Genomic DNA, 27,011 nt, shown 5'->3' with positions numbered 1-27,011 from the left:
TCTCCCTGGTAGATAGGCAAATTTATTGTAACATAATTGGATTTCGTATGGACAGTTAAAATGCATGTCTGCTGTCGGATTAAACCATTCAAATCAGAACCTTCTTTGTTCATCTTACATGGAGTTGGTTGATCTCACAGACGTATTTGAAAAATCTTGGGGATTTTGAAATTAAAATATTTGAAAGAAATCCCAGTGTTCCCATACCTGATCATCATTCACAACTAAAGTATCTAGAGCAGAAATTTCATTTGTGGATATTGAGGAAAAATATATTCAGGCTCAAGCTATCACACCAGTTTTAAACAGATTGTAAATATCTTTTTGCATGTAATCACACAAAATGTGCTATTACAGGCCATGTAATAAGACTTGGCCTAGCGCGAAGGATAAACGGCATATTTGCTGAAAAATTGTAAAAGTAATAATGGGGGATGTCAGATATCCAAATGTACACGAGAATAGCAATGACATGAGGGGCCAAGGTGCGATGGAGTTTCTGAAGCATTATTAGTATGTTTAAGGTCCAATCGTAGTGGTTACTTTAGTTACAAAAGCATTGATGCTGTATTTTCACTGGAAGAACAGCCAATTTAAATCAGATGAACGGAGAACAGAAGCCAGGATAAATTGGAATCCAAGTGGACAAAAAAATGTGATTAAATAAAGTTAAATCTTCAAAGTTAAGAATTCCACCTTCAATCTAGGTATATTCCCACGAAGAAGAGGGTAGGGAGATTAATGTCTGAATTCCAGGGATGATTAAAAAGATAGAACATAAAACTGAATAGGAAAAGAAGAACATTTGAGAACTGCTTGGTTAACACAAGTGAGAATTGGACTTGTGATGTAGAGTTCAGAGGGGAAGTTCAAAAGGAAATAAGAGACTCAAAACATTGTATGAGGAAAGATGGGCAACAAACATAAAAAGAAATCGATAAATATCCATATGCATGTTAACAGTAAAAGGTTTTATGACAAGCGGAGAGGCTAACCAGAAACCAAAAAGGAAATTTACTTCTGGAGGCAGTGGGAATGGCCAGGATATTGTCAGATATGAGTACTTTTTATCTGATTTCACCAAGGAACAAGATGCTCCTGGAGTCTCAGTAATGGGAGGTGCCAATGAGATTCTGAAAATTCACAAGAAGGTGAAAGCTAGATAGCCAAATTGCCTTGCCTAACACAGATGATAAAACACTGAATGGAGATGGGATGCATATTAGTTGATGATGGAACGAAGGAAGAAAGTAGCAGAGGTCATAGCCATAGTATTCCTACCACATTCAGAGGTGGAACGAGGAATGGAAAACTGCAAATGTTTCACACCCTTGTTCACTGTTGCAGTCCGGACCACAGGGACAGAAAAGGAATTGTAGGGCTGGCGATGCCATTGAATTGGAGAAAGAAAGTAATCTGGAAGGATGGTTGGTCAGAGAATGGATCAAGACTAATGGGTCTGGGAGAAGTACTGGCTGTGAGGATCAAGACTTGGTGTGGATTAAAGAGATAAGAGGTGGTCAGATAGGTGATCCCCTGATGATGTACAGGTGAGATAATTAGTGAGGGAGTCTTAAAGACATTGGCAATGAAGTGAAGGAGTGTGGATAGGAGAAGATTTCTTAGAAACATAAAGATACTTTGATTAAGATAGGCTCTCGGTTCAGCTACCTAAGAAGAGACTACTGCAGCACAGAGTGTCATGGGTGCCTCCAGACCAAACGGCAGATCGGCTAAACAGTGCAAGTTTCATATATCCTTTATCACTAGCTGTCATAAAAATAATGTTTGTAAATATAATAATTATAGTGGGGCTCTATTCCACCATTTTTGTAATAGATCAGATGAAATCCAGTCATGATCCCCAACAACTGCATTAATATTACCATATGTCTGTTGATAAATTTGAAACATTGTTTTCTAAAACCTGCTTCATTCTGCACACGCATGCTAATATTTCAGGTCAATGTCCTTTTTTGGAAATGACAAAATTCTATTTTACATTCTGACTTTAACAATTTGCAGTTTTTTTTTGCATACCAAATTTATTTGCTGCATGTTTTATCATAGAATCAAACAGCAGGGGAACAGCCTTTCAGCCCAACTAAGATAGAAACATAAGGATACTTTGATTAAGATAGGCTCTTGGTCAGCTGCCTAAGAAGAGACTCTTGTTGCCCCTCGGGTTCCTATTAAATCTTTTGCCTCTCACCTTAAGCCTATGTCCTCTGATTCTTGATTCACCTACACTGGGTTAAAAAACTGTGCATTCCCCTCATGATTTTATACACCTCCAAAAGATCATCTCTTGACCTCCTTCGTTTCAAATAATAGAGTCCTAGCTTGCCTAATCTCTCTTTAGATTTTACTTTTGAGATGAAAGAATGGGTCGACTGGGCTTGAATTCACTGGATTTTAGAAGGATTATAGAAACATATAAAATTCTTAAAGGATTGGACAGGCTAGATGCCCCATCCAGTTTAAAAATAAGGGGTAGGCCATTTAGGACTGAGATGAGGAAAAAGTTTTCCACCCAGAGAGTTGTGAATCTGTGGATTCTCTGCCACAGAAGGCAGTGGAGGCCAATTCACTGTTTTCAAGAGAGAGTTAGATTTAGCTCATAGAACTAAAGGAATCAAAGGATATGGGGAAAAAGCAGGAACGGGGTACTGATTTTAGATGATCAGCCATGATCACATTGAATGGCGGTGCTGGCTCGAAGGGCCGAATGGCCTACTCCTGCACCTATTTTTCTATATTTCTATGTTTACATTGTGGATACAGGCACCGTCCCACTGAATCCGCGCTGACCAGCAATCACTCCACACACTTGCACTATCCTGCACACAAGGGACAATTTACAATTTTCAGAAGCCAATTAGCCTACAAACCTGTATGTCTTTATAGTGTAGGAGGACACCAGAGTACCCAGAGAAAACCCACGCAGTCACAGGGAGAATGTACAAACTCTGTACAGACAGCCCCCGTAGTGAGGATCAAACCTGGGTCTCTGGCGCCGTAAGACTGCAACTCTACTGCTGCAGCATTATGTCGCCCTCTCCCTATGGCTCAGGCCCTGGAGTCCTGGTAATATCCTTCTAAATTTTCTCTGCACTTTTCCAGCTTAATGACATCCTCCCTATTGCAGGGTAACCAAAACTGAATACGATACTCCAAATGATGTCTTGTGCAACTGTAACATAATGTCCTAATTTCTATACTCAATGTCTGACTGATGAAGGCCAATGTACCAAAGCCGTCTTTACCACCCTATCTACCATTTTCAAGAAACTGTGTACCTGTACTCCTAGATTTCTCTGCTGTACAACACCCTGCATTCTTAAACAAAGAAAACTCATTAAACATTTTTTTTGAGTATTCATGTTTATTTATCTTCAAACAGAATCTGCTATGTACAGCTCAAAAACATAACTGATGTCTTAAAATGGTGCTATTAAGCACTTCATTATATTTTGTATTCTGCAATAAAATTCAAAACCCCATCTGATTTTGCAACTCTATTAAAATAGGATTAAAATTAATTCCTGTATTTATTTCTGTAATCTCGTCTAGCCTTACTCAATTCCTCCAGTTCAGACATCTTGAGAATTCCAAATTTCCTCTGTCTCTCATACTATAAACATGCCCTCAGATGTCTAGGCTCCTAAATCTCAATTCCATTCCAAAGTGGAAAATGGTCACTCTACCTGCATCTTTAACAGCCTCAGTACGTCTTTAATATCCAAGTTAATATCAATTAATATGGCTCACAGTTATGTTTTGGATATGTTCCTGAAGTATCTTGTGACGGTAAAGGGATCAACCTAACTTCGACCATTAAGTTGCTATGTACACAAAGCACTTTAATAGGAATCTGAGAGGCAACTCTTTCACACATGGGGGCGATACATATATTAAATGACATGCCAGAGGAAGTGGGTTGAGGCAGGTACAAATAACATTTAAAATATATTTACACAGGTTTACATGGATATGGGTTAAATGCAGGAAAATGGGACTAACTTAAATGGGCATCTTGTCGGCATAGACGAGTTGCACCAAAAGGCCTGTTGCTGTGTTGTCACTCTTGCAACGCATATCTGTGGAGGCCAATTTCAATTATTGTTGACTTTCACTGAAGCATGAACAAATAGGACTTTTTAATAATAACATTACAAAACAAACCTATCCTTGTTGTAGAACACTATCTTTTGACCATAAAGGTCTACATCAAGACTCTGGGAAAGGTGGATAATTTAACATATCTCAGGAGTCATCTTTCAGTGAATGTAAACATCAATGACAAAATTCACCATCACCTTAGACACAAGAAACTGCAGATACTGTTTTACAAAAGAAGAGACAAATTGCTGGAGTAATCATGTGGGTCAGGCAGCATCCACGGAGAACATGGACAGATGCCATTTCAGGTCAGGACCCTCCTTCAGACTCGCTTCAGTCTGAAGAAGGGTCCCGACTGAACCATCACCTACCCATGTGTAGGAAAGAACTGCAGATGCTGGTTTAAATCAAAGGTAGAGACAAAATGCTGGAGTAACTGAGCGGGACAGGCAGAATCTGTGGAGAGAAGGAATGGGTGACATTTCGGGTCGAGACCCTTCTTCAAGCTGATAAGTTATCTCAAAAGACCGGATAGGTACCAAAAATTCCCAGATCCACTGACAGAAAAGGCAAACCACTGTCAATATCCTCTCCAAGTCTGACATTCCAGCTTTGGGGGGTCTTACTACAATGTTAGCTCGGATGGACAAGCTATGTTTTCACATCCTGACAACATACTCCCAAAATGAGCACTTTATTCGGAGTGTTGTAGAAGTTGATAACTGGGCAGACATGAAAAAGTCTCCTTGAAAAAGTGTAATATTTGCCCCACGACTGGGAACCCTTGGCCTTCAAAATGAATGAATGCATTAAACCGATGTGTTGAGAGCAGACACAGGCCCTGCACAAATGGTGGGTGGATCGCAACATCTTTAACTACCCACCCGTCTCCCTTGTCGAATACCTGACTCCATCTGAGTTTGCAAATTTCACATTAGCCTCATCTGCCACCTCACAATCCATTTCTGCAAATTTCCCCGGTGGGACGAATAAAGGAATATATTATTATTTAGAGTTCTCATCATTCTCAATCCCAAGAGACTGCCAAAGAGAAGACTAAATAAACCTAAGTTTTTGTAAGGTGCAGCCACTTACATTCTGTGTATGGAAACAAATCCTTCCACATCATCAAGCCTCCACCTATTTGGTCAAGCCAAAATACATCTCATTGAGTGCCCTTTTCTCCTGAGATGCTGCCTGACCCGCTGAGTTACTCCAGCATCTTGCGTTGTAACAATAGTTTTACCTATATCATGCTTCATTTGATGCATACCTTTATGCTTGATAATGCCTTAAAAACTTACAGACGGTTTATCAGTTATGGGCTGGATATCCGGCAATCTATTTAAGAGAACATCACTGGCCACTGTTTGTGCTGTGACAGATTATATTTTTTAAAAACTGGATAAAAAAGGTGCACTTCAGCCATGACTTCCTGTGGCGCATTTCGGAGCAGCTTTGAAGAATGTTAAATCACTTAGACCTCCCCTATGGGGCGGGATGCGCTATTGCGCAATCTGGGATAGTTTCTTTTAAAAAAGGGAGCGTGGTTTGTCTCAACTCTGGACACTGCAACTGCTGCTGAACCCAGCGATAAAGGTAATGGGGGCGGGGGGGGGGAGATAAAATCTCAAAGTAAAACAAAGGGAAACTAAAATCCATTCCACTCAAGGGCGTTATATAATAAGATGTATGAAGTGGACAGCTAACAATCCAGCTGTATAAATGAATCTTTGTCCCACACAAAGCGTGCACCCCAAAAAAAAATCTATCGCCCATCCGGGTTCCTTTGTAGAAGACATTGCCCTGCAACCGAACTTGATGCGAGCCCGCTAGATTATTAGATTGGCAGTCGCCCCGGCCAATTGCATGGCCCGTCAATCGCCATTACGCGACGTAACAAAACGTCAGTTGCACCTTCCCACCAATCAGCATCGAGCGTTCCGGGAGGGGCGGGATCACAAGGGGGACCGGATGTGCACCCATCAAGTTAGTCGGAGCAGGCGCACAGAAGTTAATGGTTCGGGTGGACTAATATTCGCGGGGCCTAGTGTGTGTGAGAGAGAGGCGCGGGGCTTTCGCTGGTAGTAGCCGAAGTCAAACTTTACTACCAGCAAGGACTTAAACACAAAAAAATATAATAATAAAACGCAGCTTCTACTCAGACTCAGAGGCGCCCGACACGGTAAGGATAGAGCGCGAAGAATATGCAGAATGAAGTGATAGCGGAGAACCGAGCGCTGGACACGATGACAGACGGCTTTGAAGACGAGATAGATTCTGTGACCGCTGCCGTCAGCACTAAAGTTCGTATTTTAGAGCCGACTCCCGGAGATCGCCTGGATTTCAAACTGGCTGTGCTCTCTGGGAGCGAAGAGGATGAGGTTTCTGAGGTAAAGTGACCCCTTGCTTCACGTCGCCACTCAACGACACCCGCTCTTTACTCAATCATTTTGAGTGGTTAAATCTCTCTTTCCCCCCCCAACCGCACTCCCTCCCCACCATTTCCCCTTCATCCAAGAGTAGGCCCGAGGGCTTTGCATCAATGGCGATGCGCACAAATTCGGGCCTAAATTTGTAGTATGAAGCCGAGGCTCGATCGCGGAGCTGGGAGAAGCGCTAGGCCGAGGTGGGGGTTGGGGTTTGGTTTTTGGAGAGGGGAGGGGAGGGGGAGTGGAAAGAGGAGCCAAAGGGCCGATTACGCCTGCGCGGCGGCCTCTCCTGCTCCTGGGAGGTGTAGTTTAAAAGGTGACTTGGAGTTTGAAAGGGAATCGGAGGAGAGGCAAGGTTGAACTACAACTCCCAGCTTTCTACACGGTCGTCCTGGCTCCTTGGGTTTTTTTTTGGAATCCAGAAACTAGTTCAGGCCTGAATTGTCCTGAAGCCTCTAACCTCTTTCGAATTATAATCAACGTAGGTAAAATCAACAAAAGCCGCTACATCTGACACTTCCTACAATGGGATCGCATTAATTAAGAGATTATTTTCTACACGATATATTTACTCATTAAATTTTCAGCCCCATTTTCTGCGAATGTGTTTCGCTTGCGTATGTTCGACTACAGCCGAAGTTGGAAGGTACCATATTATTCCCTTTTACGTTAGGAAGCGTCGAACATAAGGAACTGTGCATGGTAGGCCTACAACTATTGAATGGTATCCCTGAGGGCTTCGTCACATGGTGTAAGCTCCTAGAACGGATATGATTGTAGTTTATCTCAATTACAGTTCCAGATTGATTTTGATGCATTACCAGATGAGCTGACGTGCCTGGTTTCGCCGAAATGCGGAGATGATGCTTGCTATGTTGATGTATGACTATTGGAGCAAGTAGACCATTTGGCAAAAAAAATCCTGGTTCTATTTTTTTTTCATGTTTTAGTTTAGGGAGGGGGATTTTAACAGTATTTTCATTTTGGTTTAAGTTTGTTTGTCTATACAGCAAAGTGGTGCAGTGCTTTTGCACATTTTATGTAGAGAACCAAATTATCAAAATCTTCAGAGTGAAGTGTTAAGGCAAAGAGAAATATCAGATATCTTAAGATTGAGGATAAAAATTGGTGGAGTATGTTTTATGGTTAACATATGGATCTTTATAATGGCCTGGAGTAGAATTAACTGAGATTTTGGTGCTGAAAAGGAAAAATGATGGTTTTAAAGTGTTTGTCATTAAGCTGAATAAATGTTTATTGTCATATTTTTAGCTGATTTGATATAATGTACTGAAACTGGGTGGTAGGCAAGGAAGACATGATGAATTAATTCTGGATTGACATTGGATTATGTATTCTTGAAGTGTCGAAACGTAAAGGTAAGTTGTGCAGAAATCATCTGTTAGGATTACAACGTTATGTTTGTACAATTTGGTTGGAGTTTTGCCATGTTTTAATTGTATCAACTAATAGCATGATCATCATATCCATGGCTTAAATTCTGTTTTACCAAACTGGTTTAATCTTTGTAAGGAAGAAACTAGTTGGAATTCTTTGGTTGACCGATTTGTTACCTGGCAGGGTGGCCAAATGGAGCACTAGGTTGATCTGGCTTTATATCAAGAACTCAATTCCCCTCAAATTCTGCATTGAGTGGCTCCTCAGATTTGTGTTGCCATGGTTCTACAGGCATGGTTCTGTTCAGTCACTCCTTCACTTCCATCAAATTCCCAAGTTCCATGGGTAAGCTTGGGTTCCCAACATCTGATGGTTCACCTCTAGTTGTCATTTAGGTTGAAACCATCACTTTTATCACCAAATCTTCTCTCCCAGTCTCTTAGCTGGATTTTATTTCTCCCATGTGTTCCAGCAAAAATGATTCCAATGATCCCTGACTTCTATCGTAGTTCTGTCCATCCTTCCAGGTTTTTGTCCATGAGACTTAACTTAATAGGAAAAATAACTGTCGATGCGGGTTTAAATCGAAGGGAGACACAAAATGCTGGAGTAACTCAGCGGGTCAGGCAGCATCTCTGGAGAGAAGGAACGGGTGACGTTTTGGGTCGAGACCCTTCTTCAGACTGAGTAATGCTTAGTTCCTCCAGCATTTTGTGTCTACCCTAGACTTAACTTTATGTTCTTTAACTCCTTTCCATTGAATTTCATAACATCCATTCCCGGTTCCTGTAACCCAGGCTTGCCTGCTAATTACTTTCTCTTAAGTGATGTCTTTGTTCCTTACAGATTGGCCATCAGTTCTAGTTTCATACTAGACAAAGTGGACCCAAACCTCTCCTGCATTGGTGCAACACCCGATCCCTGTCCTCCCCTCTCTCCTCAACCCCCCCTCCCTTCTCCCCCACTCCCCTCCCCCTCCTTTTAAACTTTAAAATGTGAATAACTTTAAAAATATAACACCGATTTCCATAAAACTACTTGCATTATCACTAAAGCGACGATGGTGAGTAAGGTGGGCCTAAAATTGTCGCGCTATCGTGTATCGTTTTGGCTGAAGTTCAGTCACAAACAAGATAACAAACGAGTTTTAGTATATAGATGGGGAGCAAAAAAACCATCAACAATCTCTGCCCTTGCAAAGGAAATCCGTTTCCTCACCCAAGTTGTTGAAAGTATTGTATCCCTGACTTGCATCTAACATATTTGTGGTCATATTTTTTCAATTTTGTACCAGCTGTATTTCATTTGGTGACACTCTTACTTCAGACCAGGAGAATCATGCATGGCTTCGACAGTGGATGAGAGTAGGTTTGTTAGATTAATTCCCGGGGAGAAGGGATCCTCTGTGAGGAAAGGTTGGAAAAAGTTGGCTGTATATTTATTGGATAATAGGTGCAGGAGGAGGCCCTTTGAGCCAGCACTGCCATTCAATGTGATCATGGCTGATCATCCACAATCAGTACCCCGTTCCTGCCCTCTCCCCATACCTCCTGACTCCGCTATCATTGAGAGCTCTATCTAACTCTCTTTAAAGCATCCAGTGAATTGGCCTCCATCCAGTGAATCTAGGTGATAGTTTTAGAATTTGGGGTTGCCCATAAATGATGGGAAGGGATTTCTTTTGAGAGCTGCATGGTTGGTGTTGCTGTCTTCTGGATGAAGATTTAAAATAAAGCATGAGCCCATGAAGAATTCCGTTTTCCTGGGTAGATATACCTCCCATGTTCGTTCTGTCCTGTGACGTACATCATTAAAACGTTTTAGGATTGCTTAGGTTGCTGGCAGGAACTTGCTTAATGCAAGTTAGCTGTCATGTTTTCAGGATTACAACATTGCTAGTATTTCAAAGTACTCTCTCTATTGGTTGTAAAGTGCTTTGATGTCCTAAGGTGCTTTTTGTTGTTGAATGTTTTAATCTTTCTACACATTAAGCAGCTCTAATCAAAGTCAAAATTGACACACAACAATTACAATGTAATTCAACTTCAGCCTTCTTACAGTCAATCAGATCATCTTTTTCCAACTCTTCACTAATTTTGCTCAGTCATATCCTTTCTTGGCTCTGCTTAACTTTCCCATCATACCCAATGGTTTTCCAGATTATAGCTTTATCAGCTAAAGCATTATCGTTGGAGTCTTCTGCAAATTGTCCTTGGCCACCTCTTTCTTGTAAATACGCTCACTGGGAATCATTTGAAAAGGGAATTCCATATATGTATTCCATGTGTGCAGGATCTTGTGTTCAACATCTCTAGTCCCTTTACTGTTTGATTTTAGGTGCAATTTCTCCTGGAAACCCAGATTCCTCCTTTGGATTGGTTGCAATTTCCTTCATTTGAATATTGGGAAAATCAAAATTATTATCTTTATTTCCTGTTACAACTTGGTACTCTTACTATTGATTTTCTGCACAGACCTTAATCAAGCAGTCTTGGCATACTCTAACTGAAAAAAAATTCTGACTCCCATAATCCTCTTCGTTACAAAGACTTTCTATCTTTATGACAGTGGGTCTCTCTGTCACTGCTCCAGCTCACTGTTGCCGAAAGGGTCCTTTATTACCTTTAAACACTAATGTTCCAGTGCTCTGCAGACCATCCTCCCATTGTTGACGATGTGTAAACTTCAGCTTTTTCTTGCCCATTTCAGTTTTTCTCCAGAAAATCATGCCGTCACCTTTATTCTTGCCAATCTACAGTGGCATCCAGTGCTTCCAATGTCTTTAAATCCAAACTCTCACCTAAATATTTTTCTTAATTAATGGCTTAGTACTTGGAACGTTTTCTAGATTTGTTTTCTTCAGCACTTTGAAGAGTTCTAGCTCTGATGCATATATTTTTTCTTCCATCACTTTGGTCTTGGGCCACCTTGCTTGTGGTTTTCGGTCCCATACATTAAAAAATTTATTTGGCAGAGTCTATCTTATTGATAAAAACTTTGATCACTTCCCAATATCTTTTTAATAAAGATTCCCTTTGAATCTTTTGTGAAGGCATTAAGATATGTTTTATGTTAGATGTGCAAAAATAATTGAACTTTGTTACTTCCATAAGTATGTATTCCAGCAGTTGAGCTGCATGTAACAGCAGAAACACTGACCAACTGTATTAATCTAGTGATACAGCGCGAAAACAGGCTCTTCGGCCTACCGACCCCACGTCCAACAACAATCACCCTGTACGCTTGTTCTATGTTCTCCCACACAATAGGGGCAATTTACAGAGGCCAATTAAACGGCATACCTGCATGTCTTTTGAACGTGGGAGGAAACCGGAACACCCTGAGAAAAAACTCATGCAGTCACAGGGAGAATGTGCAAACTCCACAGAGACAGCATCTGCGCTGGGGTCAGGGTCAAACCTAGGTCTCTTGCGCTGTGAGGTAGCAACTCTAGGAGCTGCGCCGTGTGCCACAAACTGTTTTCCTGTTAAATTAGCCCTAAGCCGAATAAATGAAAATAACAAATTGGTTGTCCATTCAGCCAAATAGGGAGCTTATTTGGAAGAATCTGCATTTTGTGTGGGTAATTTGTAAGTCTCTATTTTAATCATTCTTTGTAACCATCTTTAACTATTATTTTAGAAATTTAGATTGCCTGTGATCCATACTCAATTTTATTCTCAATCACAGTATTGTGCATTTCTATATATTTTGGAGTGATGATAGGTCTGGACTTTAACTGGCTGGTAAAGGAATTTTCCATTCTAGGAAATGAGCAGTACTTTGGTGGCTGAATTGTCAGTTGTTTGGATACCTCTTGTTTGGGCAGATGTGTAGAGTTCTGGAATAAAACTGCATAAATTGGAAAAATTTGAAGTTTTGTTTCCTTTTGACATTTGGGTAGATTTTAGCAGAATAATGCACACATTTTGAACGTTACAACATTTCTCCTAGACAGTTTATTTTTGGCTCGGTTACATGTTGCAGTAAGCCATTCTCTAATTGACTCCCCACTCATGGCAATTTAGTTCAAAATCCATATCTATAAATTTCTCTGTGTCTGTGAAGAACTTGGTCTCTGCACTCGTTGCCATCGTGTTCTTCAGCCTCAATTTAATTTTCCATCTCTATTATTATATTGTTATATTCGAAGAGTACTGCAAGATAGAAATGGGTCTTGCGTCTCAATTTATCCATGCAGGTGCCCATCTATCCTAATTTGTTTAGGTTAGGCCCATATCCCTCTAAACCTTTCCAATTCATGTACATGTCCAAATGTCTTTTAAATGTTGTTGTGCCTGTTTTGAGCACTTTTTAATGGTAAAATCTGTATTTTTCATTGCATTATTGATGACACATTTTCTGTCATGTATGACCATAATTCTGGAATTCAGTTGCTATATTAGATTGCTCATTTTTAAAAGCCTCATTAAATTATTTTTTGATCACTTGGTTTAATTTTATTCTTAATCTTGCTTGATCTAATCATTCCTTCCTCTTCCATTCTTGATGTTTTGAGAACTGGGTGATGTTCTATTGACTCTGACCTTTTATTCTTTCCCTGCTTTTGTTGACCCTATCCTGAATCAATGTTCTAGATTTTCCTCCTTGACTCTCTGCTTTTCAACTCTTCTTTTAGACTCCTTAATATCGCCCCTTTTGAAAATTTTGAAAGATTACCTATCCTAATGTATCTTCCTTTGGCGTTAGTCTGGAGTTCAGTTTTGACTTATTTTTCTATTTTAACTGTAAAGATTTATTGTAAGTTATGCATTTGTTTCTGGCAAAGCACCTTACAATACATCAATATGTTAAGGCTGTTCATGTTCACCGTGGTGTTGGTTGAAGCTTAAACCTGCTTCTTTGTCCCTCGGGCAGAAGAATTACTCTTCCCCTTTTAAAATATCAATTGGTACGGTTTTCTTGAAATGCTATTTATTATGAGTAATAAAGATTTTCCAAGTAAACAAAGTACTCTCCTGATGCTTAATAAGAGCACCATACATCTAGGTTGCTGATGATGGAAAGATTGGCAGCATGACAAGCACAATAGATTCATAAAATTACAAAGAAACAGTGAAAGATTAAATGAGGAGGCAGATGAATTTCAGCATAATTATGGGCCAAAATGGAATAACTTGAAGATGGTGAAAAGCTTGAGCCATTGGAGGCCCATGAAAATTTTGTAGTCCTGTGCACAGTGGCCAAAATATACAATTTGTATTTAAAAGAAAATGAAAGTGGCCAAATGTATTGTTAGACCTCAAAGGATAAGTCGTGTAGCAAGTTTTAATGTGGTTAATCCAAATCTTGAGTGTTGTGTGTAGCCTGGGAATCCTACAGTAAGATATATTTGGATTTACACGAATACAGCATCTGTAGTTCCTTCCTACACATTTAGAAAATACTTAAACAGGGGGTTGTGAAAAAAATACTGGCTAATTTAGTTTCAAATATTGCAGTAGATTTTAGGAGATTGGGCATAGATTTTGATATATTGAAATGGTATGAATGTAAAATGAATGAATTTGGAGTGCATATTATTAAATGACATCAGATATGAGCGTGTAATTAATCTACCTTTGCAGTGAATGTTGGATAAACATGATGACTTTCGTTTGGATTGGTGTTAATTTACAGGGTCTCAGATGGGAAAGTATTTAGATTGCTACAATAGTCTTTGATTCTCCTCAGCTCAGAGGACAACGAGTCAAAGTTTTCTCATCAAATGAGTCTTGAAAATAGGTGATGATCAATTGAATGTAGCCCTGAGCTTGGCTGCACTGTGCTGTAAAATAGTTCAGATGTTTTGTTTGCTAGACTTGACATGAAATACTGTGGGTTGAGATCTTTTTGGGTAATTAGGATCTGCACAGTGGGTATCCATCCAAAAGTATGGATAGTTAGGTGAATACATGTAGACGCATTATACTGTAACTCAGAAGGACTGTTGCCAATTGCACACCTGTGTATGTAGCTTTATTTCACAGCCGATCCTGTAAAATCTCATTTTATTTTGGGCAAAGTTGAAATTCCAGATGGTAAAGTTCCAGGTCTTATTCTTGTGCACATAATCTAGGATAGGGTAACTCGTTATTTCTACTGTTGACTGGCCCAGTTAAGAAAACATGCAACTTATATTTCACTTTCAAAATATTTTGAAGTGGTTCATGTCAAAATCTCACAATGTGCCCTGTAAAGAAATATTAGATTAAATGGTAAAAAGCATGAGAAAAACAATTTAAAGATGTATCTCAAAAAGGGGAGAAATATTGGGGAGGGGAGGAATTTCAGACTTGTAGGTCCAGCAGTCAACAGTAGAGTGATTTCAAGAGTTATGAAAGTCAGAAGTGCTTTAGGCCAGCATTTGGTTAATCTGGGGCTCTGCAAGGATGTAGGTTCAGAGAAGAATAGAAATAGAGACCAGAGAGAAATTTGAAGCGAAGAATTGAGTTAAGAATTATATTGCAATAAGTTGTTTGCATTTTTATCACCAAAGTTGTGCTATGGACAGGATTTGCATGGCGGTAATTTAGCCTGGATCATGAGCAATAAGAAGTCATTATTTATCATATCTGAATATATTCTAATGTTTGTTTGTGTGGTCTACACAAGATGGCATTAAATATCAAATAACAAATATTATCTAGGACTTGTGCCACAGCTGCTGCTGCTCTTGTATTATGGCCTTGACTGCCATGTCTGGTGCTGCATTTAAATTATGGTCATGACTACTGTAGTGCGGCAATGTGAATGGGATGGCATGTGCCTGGAGTATCACATTGTTTTTATTTTTCAAAGCATTGGTGGAGGGTGGAAAATACCTCTGGTATAAATAATTAAAGCAAGGAAGCATTTTTTTCCCATTCAGTGGATAGAATATTTGAAATCATAGTTATGATCATCAATGTGACACAGTCTGGTCTCCAAGTCCAACTCTAGTTTCATGGCTGGTTAGGGTTAGTAAATAGTTCCTTCCCAAAATAAAGATCCTTGCATTTGAATCTTTAACTTCAGATTTCAGTGGGCCAAGGAATAGTAAATGGAATTCAACACAAATGTGTTACGTTTTGGTAAGTTACACCAGAACAGTATGTACACTGAATGGTAGGGCCCTGGTGAGTGTTGTAGAACAGAAAGACCATGGGGTACTTATGCAGAGTAAGCAGAAAGTGACACCACAGGTAGACAGGGTAGTGAAGAAGAAGGTGCTTGGCATGCTTGTTTTCATCGCACGTTGTAGAAGTGTTACAATTACAGGTGGTTCTGCTGTCAAGTGATAATTACATTCCAAAGAAACCTCTCATTATAAAAACTATTATGTCAGTGGAGAAGAGGTTTAGGGGTTTGAGTTTGTGAATTGTTGTCATTCTATTTTCATGCAGTCCTTGCAAAGGTAAAAGTATTTGTAATAGTTATAACTTTACTCTTGTGACTGCAAGGTAAAAATACTAGAGGCTGAATGTCTCATTGTTTAATAGTGTGACGTATAAGTATCAATAGATTCCATTGCTTGTCTATTTCAATGGCCATCTGCTGTGAAACCAACAAACTGCTCTTAAGAGACAATGGTGTCTTGATTACTATCATATCATATCATATATATACAGCCGGAAACAGGCCTTTTCGGCCCTCCAAGTCCATGCCGCCCAGCGATCCCCGCACATTAACACTATCCTACACCCACTAGGGACAATTTTTACATTTACCCAGCCAATTAACCTACAAACCTGTACGTCTTTGGAGTGTGGGAGGAAACCGAAGATCTCGGAGAAAACCCACGCAGGTCACGGGGAGAACGTACAAACTCCTTACAGTGCAGCACCCGTAGTCAGGATCGAACCTGAGTCTCCGGCGCTGCATTCGCTGTAAAGCAGCAACTCTACCGCTGCGCTACCGTGCCGCTGTACTGCAAGATGTTAACCTGGAAATAGTTTTTCTTTCTAGATTTTTTTCCAAAACAGCTTTTTTTCTTACTTGCCAGTTACAAAATAACTTTTGAGCGGTCCTCTAGTTCCAAATTGAATGCGTATTATAAATAATTTGACCAGCGTAGTGTAATAATGCCCCCAAATTCATCAACTTAAATTTGCTTTAATGAAAAAATGCAATACTACCAGTACAATGATAGGAAAGATGTAAAGGGATATGGGCACAATAATACAGGCAAATTGGGCCTGCTCAGTTAGGCATCTTGATCAATGTGGACGAGTTGGGCCGAAGGGCAAGTTTCTGTCCCATGTAACTCGTTAACTCAATCTAAACTGCCCAAGTATGCCTAAACTGTCACTTGCTGCATTTTAATATCTCCATTCTAATACTACAACTGTGCATGTTACAATAGTTTTTCTTCCCACCACTTTCACTTCTCCATGAAGTCATATGACAAAATAGTTGGGTGTAGTGCAAAGCTGTTTAGCAAAATTGGACATTTGAATCTTGTTCAAGCATGCATACTGTTCAAGGGTCGGAACATTAAGCAATTTTACATTCTGTAATGATTTCACCAAAGTGGCAAATATTATGGTTATTTCTGTTGTAATTAGGATGGCATTTTACCAGAGATGGGAGATTGAATTTAAAATTACAAATGTTCTTGGGCTGTAACTTTGTGCATTATTGGTTCTGTAAAATTTAATTTAAGTATTCTGATTGCAGCCAAATTGGGCGCACCAATTGAATAATCAAATTTTGTTCTGCTGAGGTTCTCCGAGAGGAATAGCCAAGAAGAAAGCTCTCTTACTTCAATGTCTATTCAAGCATAGTATGGTATACCAGTTTATTGAAGTATTCCAAACACAAAACTACAAAAATATATTGTTTCTGTTTTGCAGCCTGAATCATGGAGTGGAGCTTGAGTTGGTGTTGGTTTATTGTTGTCATGTGACCTGAGCTACAGCGAAAAACTTTTTTGTGTGCTGTTCAGTCAAAACATAACATACTGCAGTACAGTCAAGCATTATACAAGTACAAAAGGTAGTGTAAAGAGGAAAAATAACCAGTGTACCAGAATGTAGTTAAAGCTCCAGAGAAACTGCAGATAAAAAAGTGTACGGGAAATAAAGTGTGCTGGAAGATTGGGCTATACCCATAGTTTATGATAGGTCTGTTCAGTTGTCTGATAATAGTGGGGAAGAAGCTGTTTCTGAGTTCAGTGGTATGTGCTTTCAAGCTTTTGTATTTTCTGCCTAACAGGAGAGGAGAAGAGGACTTGACCAGTTCGTGAGTGGTCCTTGATTATGTAGATTGTTTTTCTGTGTGAATTGTCGATGGAGCTGTGGTGGGGGAAGGTGAATGTAGTGGGTGTGTGGATTGTGTGATGTACTGGGCAGGATCCGCAACAGTGCAATTTCTTGCGATGTTGGTCAAACCAAGTTGCTTTGCAACCTGATAGGATGGTTTCTATGATATATCCATAGAAATCAGTGAGTTATTGGATTGGACTGGAAAAAATGATTGGAGATTTATACTCGGGAACTTGAAGCTCTCAATCATCTCCACTTCAGTACCATTGATGCTGACTGGGGTGTGTGTTTCATTCATCCATTTTGTATGGTCAATGACCAGTTCCTTCATCTTGCTGACATTGAGCAAGACATTGTGGTCTTGACACCATATTACCAAGCTTTTGATCTCCTTCAGGTGCTGTCATCATTCAAGATCCGGCTCACTATGGTGCTGTCATCTCCAGACATGTAAATAGAGTTTGTGCAGAATTTGGCTGCACAGTTGTGAGCATCCCTGTGGGGGGGGGGGGGGGGGGGGGGTGTTGAGAATTACTGTAAGGGATGTATTGTAGCCTATTCTTACTAGTTGTGATCTATAGCTCAGTAAATTGAGATACTATTTGCAGAGGGTATGCTGACGCTGAGGTCTGGAAGTTTGGAGATGAGTTTGGTTTTGATTATAGTGTGGAGCTATTATCAATGCACTAAAGAAAGATGGCATACACCATGGATCTGTTGCGATGCTAGGCAAATTGCAGTGGATAAGTTGCTTGGGAAAAGATGGTGGATGTCACACCTGTGGGATGGTAGTCATTAAGGCATGCTACCTTGCTTTTTTGGGATAATAGTGGTCTTAAAGCAGATGGAAACCTCAGCCTGGAGTGGCGAGAGGTTAAAGCGAAATACAAAGTGCTGGAGGAACTCGGCGGGTCAGGCAGCATCTATGGAGGGGATGGATAGTTTTGGATTGAGACCATTTTTCAGACGGAGACCACCTCTGGTTATGTAGACGTGGCCAGAGACTCCATCCAGGCCAGTTGGTTTCCACAGGTGGAGGGCAATTTGGCATCTATGACAATAACTGTGTAGTGTATTGTGTACAGTGACTACAGGTGCTCCTGAGGCAGTCGGGACAAGCGGTGTCATTCCACAAACCTGATTGCCTTCTGCTCAAAGGGAGCATGTAATGCATTGAGCTCGTGTGGAAGGGATGCGTTACCAGCGAAACTGCCCAACTTCACTGTGTAGCCCGTTAATGCATGCAACCTATTGTGATCCTATCCAAATGTGAGTTTATCAAGTGAGCTAAACTAATCATCTGAAACGTACTTGCTGGTGATGTCATAGAGAATTATTTTTGTGGTTCTCGTTGAAGGTCAGCTTGTCTGATTTCCATGTTTGTATATTCAAGAGCAGAAGTTAGTGATGATACTGTAACATGTAGAACAGGACTCTTAATTTGAATGGGATTGCCAATTGTAATTGAAAATATTTGACTTTCCTCAGTTTACCTAAACTTAAAAATGCTTTCAAATCGTACTTTTAAATGCATTAAAAATCTGTCCAAATAGGCTGTTAAACTGTCTAAATGCCAACCAGACTGCCCAGAGGTGTTGCCTCAGGATTTTCTGCCCGAGACCTTTTTGCCACGGGATGGTGTTAGCAGAGAATTATTGAGCTTGATTGTGACTTGTAGAACTACAGAGAGTAAGCTGTTGTGGGAATAGTATGCAGAGTGAGAACAGCAAGCTAGATTAAGTACAACACAGCCAAATTTATAGGATCATTTGGCATTTCATTTATTTAATACATTTGCCCCACTGAATTTTGTTTTCTCTTGAACAGATTATGAATTTATTTTCCGTTTTTTAGTTCAGTTGTGTTTCTTTGAGCTCCTTTTAAAAAAAAAAAAAAAAAAAAAATTAAAAAAAAAAAATCCAGTAACATAATTTATGCTTAAACATTTTGTAAAATATTGGGCATGCCACAACTTGAGAACTGTCTCTTTAAGAAGGATGTGAACGCATTGGAAATGTTTCAGAAAAAATTCCAGCAAAAATTAGGAGACTGATTCCTGGAATGAGGAATTTCAGCTGTAAATTTAGATGTGTTATGATGTGTTGCGGATTATAAATTGGGTAAATGTGGAGAGCTGTTTCTGTTGGTGGATGGCGTGAGAACTGGAGCGAACACATTGAAATTATTGGGCTAAACAGGTAGGGGATGTGAGAAACATTTGAATAGTGGATAATAATGGATAGTAATTGATCTTGAGCTAACTAAGGTTGGTGTAAATGGGCTCGATCAGGGCTTTCAAAAGAGCTTTGGATGGGCATTTGAGTGAAATTTGTAGGGCATTAGTGGAACAGGAGCGATTAGATTCCTTTAAAATAACATGAATTGTCCTTCGAGTTGTAACAGCTGAATCCAAATACTGGAAATCTGAGAAACAAAAAAAATCATGTAAATTCTCCATCACGAGACAGATTTGATCTCACAGTCTCCATCACAGGAGACAGACTGTCAACTGACATCTATTATAAACCCACAGACTCCCATAGCTATCTAGACTACACTTCTTCCCACCCTGTTTCCTGTAAAGACTCAATCCCCTACTCCCAATTTTTCCGTCTACGCCGCATCTGCGCCCAAAATGAGGTGTTCCATACCAGGTCATCGGAGATGTCCTCATTCTTTAGGGAACAGGGGTTCCTCACTTCCATTATAGATGAGGCCCTCACTAGGATCTCCTCGATATCCCACATCTCTGCTCTTGGTCCCCCTCCCCCCATTCGTAACAAGGACAGTGTCTCCTTTGTCTTCACATTCCACCCCATCAGCTGTCGCATACATCACATAATCCTCTGACATTTTCTCCACCTCCAACAGGATCCCACTACGAGCGACATCTTCCCATTTACACACCTTTCCGCAGAGACACTTCCCTCCGCAACTCCCTGGTCATCTCGTCCCAAACCACCCCCTCCCCAGGTACTTTCCCCTGCAATCGCAGGAGATGCAACACTTGTCCCTATACCTCCCCCCTCGACTCCGTCCAAGGACCCCAACAGTCTTTTCAGGCGAGGCCGAAGTTCACTTGCACCTACTCCAACTTCATCTACCATATCTGCTGTTCCAGGCGTGGACCCCTGTATATCGGCAAGACCAAGCGCAGGCTTGGTGATCGTTTCGCTGATCACCTCCGCTCAGGCACCCTACCTGATCTCCTGGTTGTTCGACACTTTTAACTCCCCTCCCATTCCCGCACTAACTTTTCTGTCCTGAGCCTCCTCCTTTGTCAGAGTGAGGCCCAATGCAAATTGGAGGAAAAGCACCTCTTATTTCACGGGCAGCTTACACCCCAGCTGTATGAACATTGACTTCTCTTAACTTCAAGTAGCCCTTGCTTTCCCTCTCTCTCCATCTCCTCCCCCTTCCCAGTTCTCCGACCAGTCTTACTGTCTCCGACTACAATTTATCATTGTACCACCCACTCCCCTGACATCAGTCTGAAGGATCTTGACCCGAAACGTCACCCATTCTCTCCAGAGATGCTGCCTGTCCTGCTGAGTTTTTGCCTTTGAAAATAGCTTAGTTAGATATTTTAGTTTATTGTCACGTGTACCAAGCAAGGTACAGTGAAAAGCTTTTGTTGCATGCTAACCAGTCAGCAGAAAGACATGATTACAATTGAGCCATTCATTGTACAGATACATGATAAAGGGACTAACGTAAATAACATTTAGTGCAAGCTGAAGCAAGTAAAGCCTGATCACAGATAGTCCAAGGGTCTCCAACTAGGTTGATAGTAGTTCAGGACTGCTCTCTAGTTGTGGTACGATGGTTCAGTTGCCTGATAACAGTTTGACATTAATGGAGAGAGAAAAGGAGTTGGCATTTCAGTTTGATTATCTTAGTGAGAATGATTTGAAAGATTAGTAAAATAGATTGCTAAATGCTTAACATTGGGCATGGAACTCAAAATCTTCCACCTTAGAAGCATCCGCTGTATCCTGGGTATATCCTGGCAAGACAGTGTCCAACGCTGAGATTCTGTCTCGCGCTGGCCTCCCGAGTATGTACACTCTACTCGGGCTGCGGTGGCTGGGCCATGTCCACCGCATGGAGGATGGCCGTATTCCAAAAGACATCCCCTGTGGAGAGCTGATATCTGGGAGGAGAACCATCGGCCGCCCCCAGCTATGTTACAAGGATGTCTGCAAGAGAAATCTGAAGGCGCTCGACATCGATGTGGAGTCGTGGGAGAGTCTTACAGCTGGAGAGGCACTCTGAACCAACATCTCAAAACGGGGGAAGAGAAACTGATGAACGCAGCGGCAGACAAGCGGGCACGCAGAAAGGAGCGCAGCAACTTCAACAGACCAGAGACTACACACATGTGACCTTTGCAACAGAGACTGTAATTCCCGCATTGGTCTCTTCAGCCACAAGCGACGCTGCTCTAGCCGAGGTGTGGAGCAAGCAGCCAACTAGGATGCATCACCCATGGTCAGCCATGACCGAGGGGGCCTAAGAAGAAGAAATGGGCATGGAATTCAATTTTTGTCAATGCTTGATGTGTTGAGTATTTTTGACGCACTCAAGAATGCCGAACATTAAATGTCTTGATAAATTGAGATGCATATTGTCTTAAAGGAAGTCAATGTAATTGGTATGTTGCCGTTAAATTACAATTCAGTTGAGCTCACGTTTTAATTGAATTCCCAATAGCTGAAAATGCTATGTTTAATTATGGCATTTCTACTGATATCATTCTTCATGATGTACAACAATCTGATTCTTTAACTAAAATTTGAAAGCGATTATTTTAATTCCGAATGAAAGATGAAGTGGAATTGGTTAACATCAAATGTTACACTGGTTATGCATTGAGTTATACATTGTACCGAGTTCCGAAAACCAAAAGTCCTGCGTTCATTGTATTTGAAATGTTGGAATTAGTCATGCAAAGGGAATACAGGGTTGTTTTTGTTATCCAGTAAAAACAGATCCTTTCATTGGCATTGGGTGAATGTGGGATCAAACTTTCCTCTCCTGGGTAGTGAACTGATCATTAATTGCATTGTAATTTCAGTTACATGCGTCACTTTATAGGAGGAGGTATTAAAAAAGTTATTAAAAAAGAAATAGAAAAAAATCTTCTAACTATATAGTAATCTTTATGTAGTATTCTGTTTATCCAAAACAAAATATTGCAAATGCTGGAAAGAAAAGCAGAAGATTGGGGAAGATGGGTAGTAGTAGAGATTTGTAATTCCAGAATTCTGCTTTACTTTGTACTCTACATATTTTTTAATAAAAAACTTTTGTACTGTGTCATCCAAGTAACTGGAGTTCTTAAATTTTCTTATTTTCATGAACGTGGATTGTTCTGATTACTCCACGTTGTTTTCTATTCCATTGAAGTCTTAACAAGGCTTTTTCTCTGACTCTATTGTTGTTTATATCTTGACTGCAATTACTTTGCAGTGAAAAAGGAGGTATTAAAATTATTAAAAAAGAAATAGAAACAAATCTTCTAACTATATAGTGATCTTTATGTAGTATTCTGTTTATCCAAAAGCAAAATATTGCAAATGCTGGAAATCTAAAATATTATAGAAATTGCTAGAAATGCTCAGCAAGTCAGATAAATGTAGAGAGAGAAATTGTTAACATTTCAGTTACATGGTCTAATTAGAACTAGCAACTGTTAGAGGTAGATGCAAGGAAAAGGGCATGGTAGAAATGGAACATGGTGAGTGGACAAAAGTGGAGGTTCCTGTGCAGAGCAGGTGAGATTAAATTATAAAAGGGTAAAATATGTAGACAGATTATGTGGGTATAGATATGGAGACATATGGAAAGAAGAAATATTTAGGTAGATAACGGAAAGATCAAAAGTAACAGGATTGTTGTAGTCAGTGACTTGAACTTCCCAGTATTGACTGGGACTTGGTACAAAGCTTGCAGATGGGGCTGAATTTGTTGGGTGTTGTCATGAGGGTTTCCTGAAACAGTATGTGAATAGTCCAACTGGAGGTGGGATCATACTGGATCTTGTATTGGGAAACATGTCTGACCAAGTGACTGGTGTTTCTGTTTTAGGAACAGTGATCACAATTCCATAAGTTTGAAGATGGTTATGGATCAGGATGAGCCTGGACCTTGAGGGAAGACACTAAAATGGGATAAGGCAAGTTACAGCATTATTAGGTAGCAGCAAGGGAGAGAAAATTGGGAACAATTCTTATTGGGTAAATTCACATCTGATGTGGGAGTGTTTAAAGGGCAGCTGATCAGAGCCTAGCACCTGGTTATTACAGTAAGGAAGAAGGGTAAGGATGGCAGGGTAAGGGAATCTTGGATGATCAAAGAATTTGTAAATTTAGTCAAAAAGAATAAAGGATGCATATATAAGGTTTAGAAAGATTAAATCAGACGTAACGTTTGAGAAATATTAACCAAATAGTAAATAACTCGAGCAGGCAATTAGAAGGGGCTATGAAATATCATTTGCAAGTTGGATTAAAGAAAACTGCAAGGCTTTTTAAAAATGAGAGGAAAACCAGGGAGAAGGTAGGACTATTTGAGGATGAAGGAGGGAAATTATTTTGGAGTTGGAGGTTGTGAGTGAGATACTACATAAATACTTTGCAACTGTTTTCACCAGGTAGTAGGACATGAAGGACAGTGTGATTAGTATGGGGTATACTAATATGCTAGGGCAGTGTGAGATCAAGGTGGTATAGGGCCTCTTCAAGAGCATCTAACTCCATTTTCCCCCAATAGATCAAGAACATTGAAGACCACCATATGATCCAAATCCCTCCATGCTGAGATTGATAATTTATAAGCAAGGGGTGAAATGTTACTGTGGGTGGTTGGAAATACAGAGATGAGATTATGATCAGATCTGTCATGATCTTAATAAATAGTGAAGCAGGCTGGAAGCACCGAATGGTCTACACCTAATTCATATGTTTATTTGTAAGTAAATTGAATTGAAAATTCTTAATTGCTAATATTTAAACTATCATATTACATTTGTTTTTGTGAAAATTTTATCACGTTAACTTTTTGACAGTTTGCCAATAGTAGATGCTAACATCCAATGTGCAGGTTAACTCTTATTTAATTACTAGTTTTACCTTTAGAAATTAATTCATTTGGTAATGCCTAATTGTAAGATTAAATGGCCATTGCAATATGATGTATTGCAGTCATCTTTAATTTATGCTTGTTTTGGGAGCTGGTCCCCTTCAGTTTTCTTTTCAGCATATAAAAGGCATGCTCAATTGGGTTCAGACTGGGTGATTGACTTGGCTATTCAAGCATTGACCATTTTTTAGCTTTGAAAAACTCCTTTGTTGCTTCAGCGGTATTTTTGGGGACCATTGTCTTGCTGTAGAATGAACCGCCGGCCAATGAGATTGGAAGCATTTGTTTAGTAGAGCAGATAGGATGTGTCTATACACTTCAGAATTCATCATGCTCCTACCATCAGTGGTTGTATCATCAATGAAGATAAGTGAGCCAGTACCTTCAGCAGCCATACATGCACAGGCCATAACACCCCCACCACCGTGTTTAGCAGATGAGGTGGTCTGCTTTGGACCTTGGGCAGTTCCTTCTCTCCTCCATACTTTGCTCTTGCCATCACTCTGATATAAGTAAAAATTCGTCTCATCTGTCCACAAAGCCTTTTTCCAGAACTGTGGTTGCTCTTTTAAGTACTTCTTGGCAAACTGTAACCTGGCCATCCTATTTTTGCGGCTAATCAGTGGTTTGCATCCTGCAGTGTAGCCTCTGTATTGCTGTTCATGAAGTCTTCTGTGGACAATATTCATTGACAAATCCACACCTGAAGAGTGTTTCTGATCTATCGGACAGGTGTTTGGGGGGTTTTCTTTATTATAGAGAGAATTTTTCTGTCATCAGTTGTGGAGATCTTCCTTGGCCTGCCTGTCCCTTTGCAATTAGTAAGCTCACCAGTGCTCTCTTTCTTCTTAATGATGTTCCAAACAGTTGATTTTGGTAAGTCTAAGGTTTGGCTGATGTCTCTAACAGTTTTATTCATGTTTCTCACTTATAATAGTTTCTTTCACTTTCATTGGCACAATTTTGGTCCTCATGTTGATAAACAGCAATAAACGTTTCCAAAGGTGATGGAAGGACTGGAGGAAAGACTAGGTGCTGAGAGCTCTCTTATACCTGCAAATAAGGAGGCAATTAAACACACCTGAGCAATTACAAATGCCTGTGAAGCCATGTGTCCCAAGCATGGTGCCCTGAAATGGGGGGACTTTGTATAGTCAATAGTCAATAGTCGTTTATTTGTCACATACACATAAATGTGTAGTGAAATGAAACATTACCCGCAGTTGAAACACTAAGACCAATAAGAATAATCAATAAAAATGCAATAACACATACAATCATACACTAACACCAAACAAAAGAAACATCCATCACAGTGAGTCTCCTCCAGTCCCTTCTCACTGTGATGGAAGGCCAGAATGTCTTTTCTCTTCCCTGCCGTCTTCTCCCGCGGTTAGGCTGTTGAACTTGCCACGTCGGGGCGGTCGGGGCTCCCGACATTGGAGCGCCGCGCCGGACGGTGAAAGGTCCGCGGCCTATTTCAGGCCGCGCCGGACGGTGAAAGGTCCGCGGCGGGCCGACCCAAGCCCCGCGATTCGGGGCGGGCGAACATGCTGCCTCTGCCGCTGCCGGAGCTCCCGATGTTGGCCCCCACCCAGGGGCCTGTGGGCTTCCGACGTCCACGCGGCCCGCGCCGGAGCCTCCGGAGACGAGTCGCAGCCGCTCCCGCAGCATCCGCAGGCAGCCAGCGCTGCAGGTAAACACAGCTGTAATTTCTACATGGTGAAACCAAAATGTATAAAAAACCCTTTAATAAAATCTGACAATTGCACTTTAACCACATGTGATTTTTAAAAAAAAATTACAAATCTCAAATTGGAGTACAGAGGCAAATAAATAAATGACAGGTCTTTGTCCCAAACATTATAGAGGGCACTGTATATGTAATGGTCATTAGACTTCAAGAAAAGGTCATTATATTATAATGTGGTCTGAAATATGTAGCCCTTAGAATTTGAACGGTCCTATTTATTTCACTCATGTTACTCATTGCTGCCTTTTGTACGTCTTTAAATTTATTCACTTTTTTGGGATCAGTTTTTTTCCCATAAGGTTAGTAGTTATGAGCTGCTTCCAAGTGAAGGTAAATCTGCAAGATTGTACAGAAGGAAGTTTCTGGATCTAGCCTTAGCAATGATGAAGAAATGACAGTGCATATATACAAATCAGGATGGTGTCTCCTGGAGAAGAGCATGCTGGTGGCTGCATTCCATATGCTGATATAGAGAATCTGAGTTTAAAGACTTTATGGAGTACCCTAACCTAGTAACTGCAGTCCATTATGTGTGCCACTAAAATGTTTTAACCTGTCAATTTGATCAATTATATAAACTTCCTTGTCATTCGATTGACAAGTGTTCTCCGGTTCAATTTCAAGCAAACTGGAACCTTGCTTAGTGCATAGGAAGCTCAACCAGGACTGAGGGCACTAATGGAATCCGTGTAAACTTCTATTTCTTTACAACATAGCCCATTCAGTCCATTATCTGTTGTAGCTCTCAGAGCAACAGCATTTTCCTTTGAAAGCTTCTGTTTACCTCAGTTTACAGCACTTGCCAGACTGGCGATTTCCCTGTGGGAACAGTTTCAAAAGTATTCACAGGCTATTGGGCATGGTACCACAGGAGTTGCAGCAATTGCCTACAGTTACCATGCTCACCAGGGTGCTGCT

The 27,011-nt window shown here is 40.4% G+C and overlaps 1 protein-coding gene and 1 long non-coding RNA gene across 13 annotated transcripts in view; one reads left to right on the top strand and one right to left on the bottom strand.

Moving 5' to 3' along the window:
- LOC144600088 (uncharacterized) overlaps positions 1–5,567 on the bottom strand; it is a 48,597-nt gene extending 43,030 nt beyond the window's left edge. The window contains exons 1-2 of one of the 2 annotated variants that reach the window (XR_013548077.1): positions 5,427–5,567; positions 4,024–4,100 (exon numbers count right to left, since the gene is read on the bottom strand). This is a non-coding gene — a long non-coding RNA (uncharacterized LOC144600088). Of the gene's footprint in view, positions 1–4,023; positions 4,101–5,395 lie in introns of both variants that reach the window. The other variant, XR_013548076.1, reaches the window with a different exon arrangement.
- A 559-nt stretch (positions 5,568–6,126) lies between these two features.
- The window catches only part of ankhd1 (ankyrin repeat and KH domain containing 1), a 149,342-nt gene continuing 128,457 nt past the window's right edge, over positions 6,127–27,011 (top strand). For all 11 annotated transcript variants that reach the window (XM_078411482.1, XM_078411479.1, XM_078411481.1 and 8 more), the window contains exon 1: positions 6,127–6,515. In XM_078411482.1, coding sequence (XP_078267608.1) covers positions 6,330–6,515 — 186 coding nt within the window. In that variant the 5' untranslated portion in view covers positions 6,127–6,329. The remainder of the gene's footprint in view (positions 6,516–27,011) is intronic.

The sequence above is a fragment of the Rhinoraja longicauda genome, chromosome 14, assembly GCF_053455715.1.
Source record: "Rhinoraja longicauda isolate Sanriku21f chromosome 14, sRhiLon1.1, whole genome shotgun sequence".
Classification (NCBI taxonomy): domain Eukaryota; kingdom Metazoa; phylum Chordata; class Chondrichthyes; order Rajiformes; family Arhynchobatidae; genus Rhinoraja; species Rhinoraja longicauda.
This window is presented reverse-complemented; position numbering and strand designations above follow the sequence as displayed.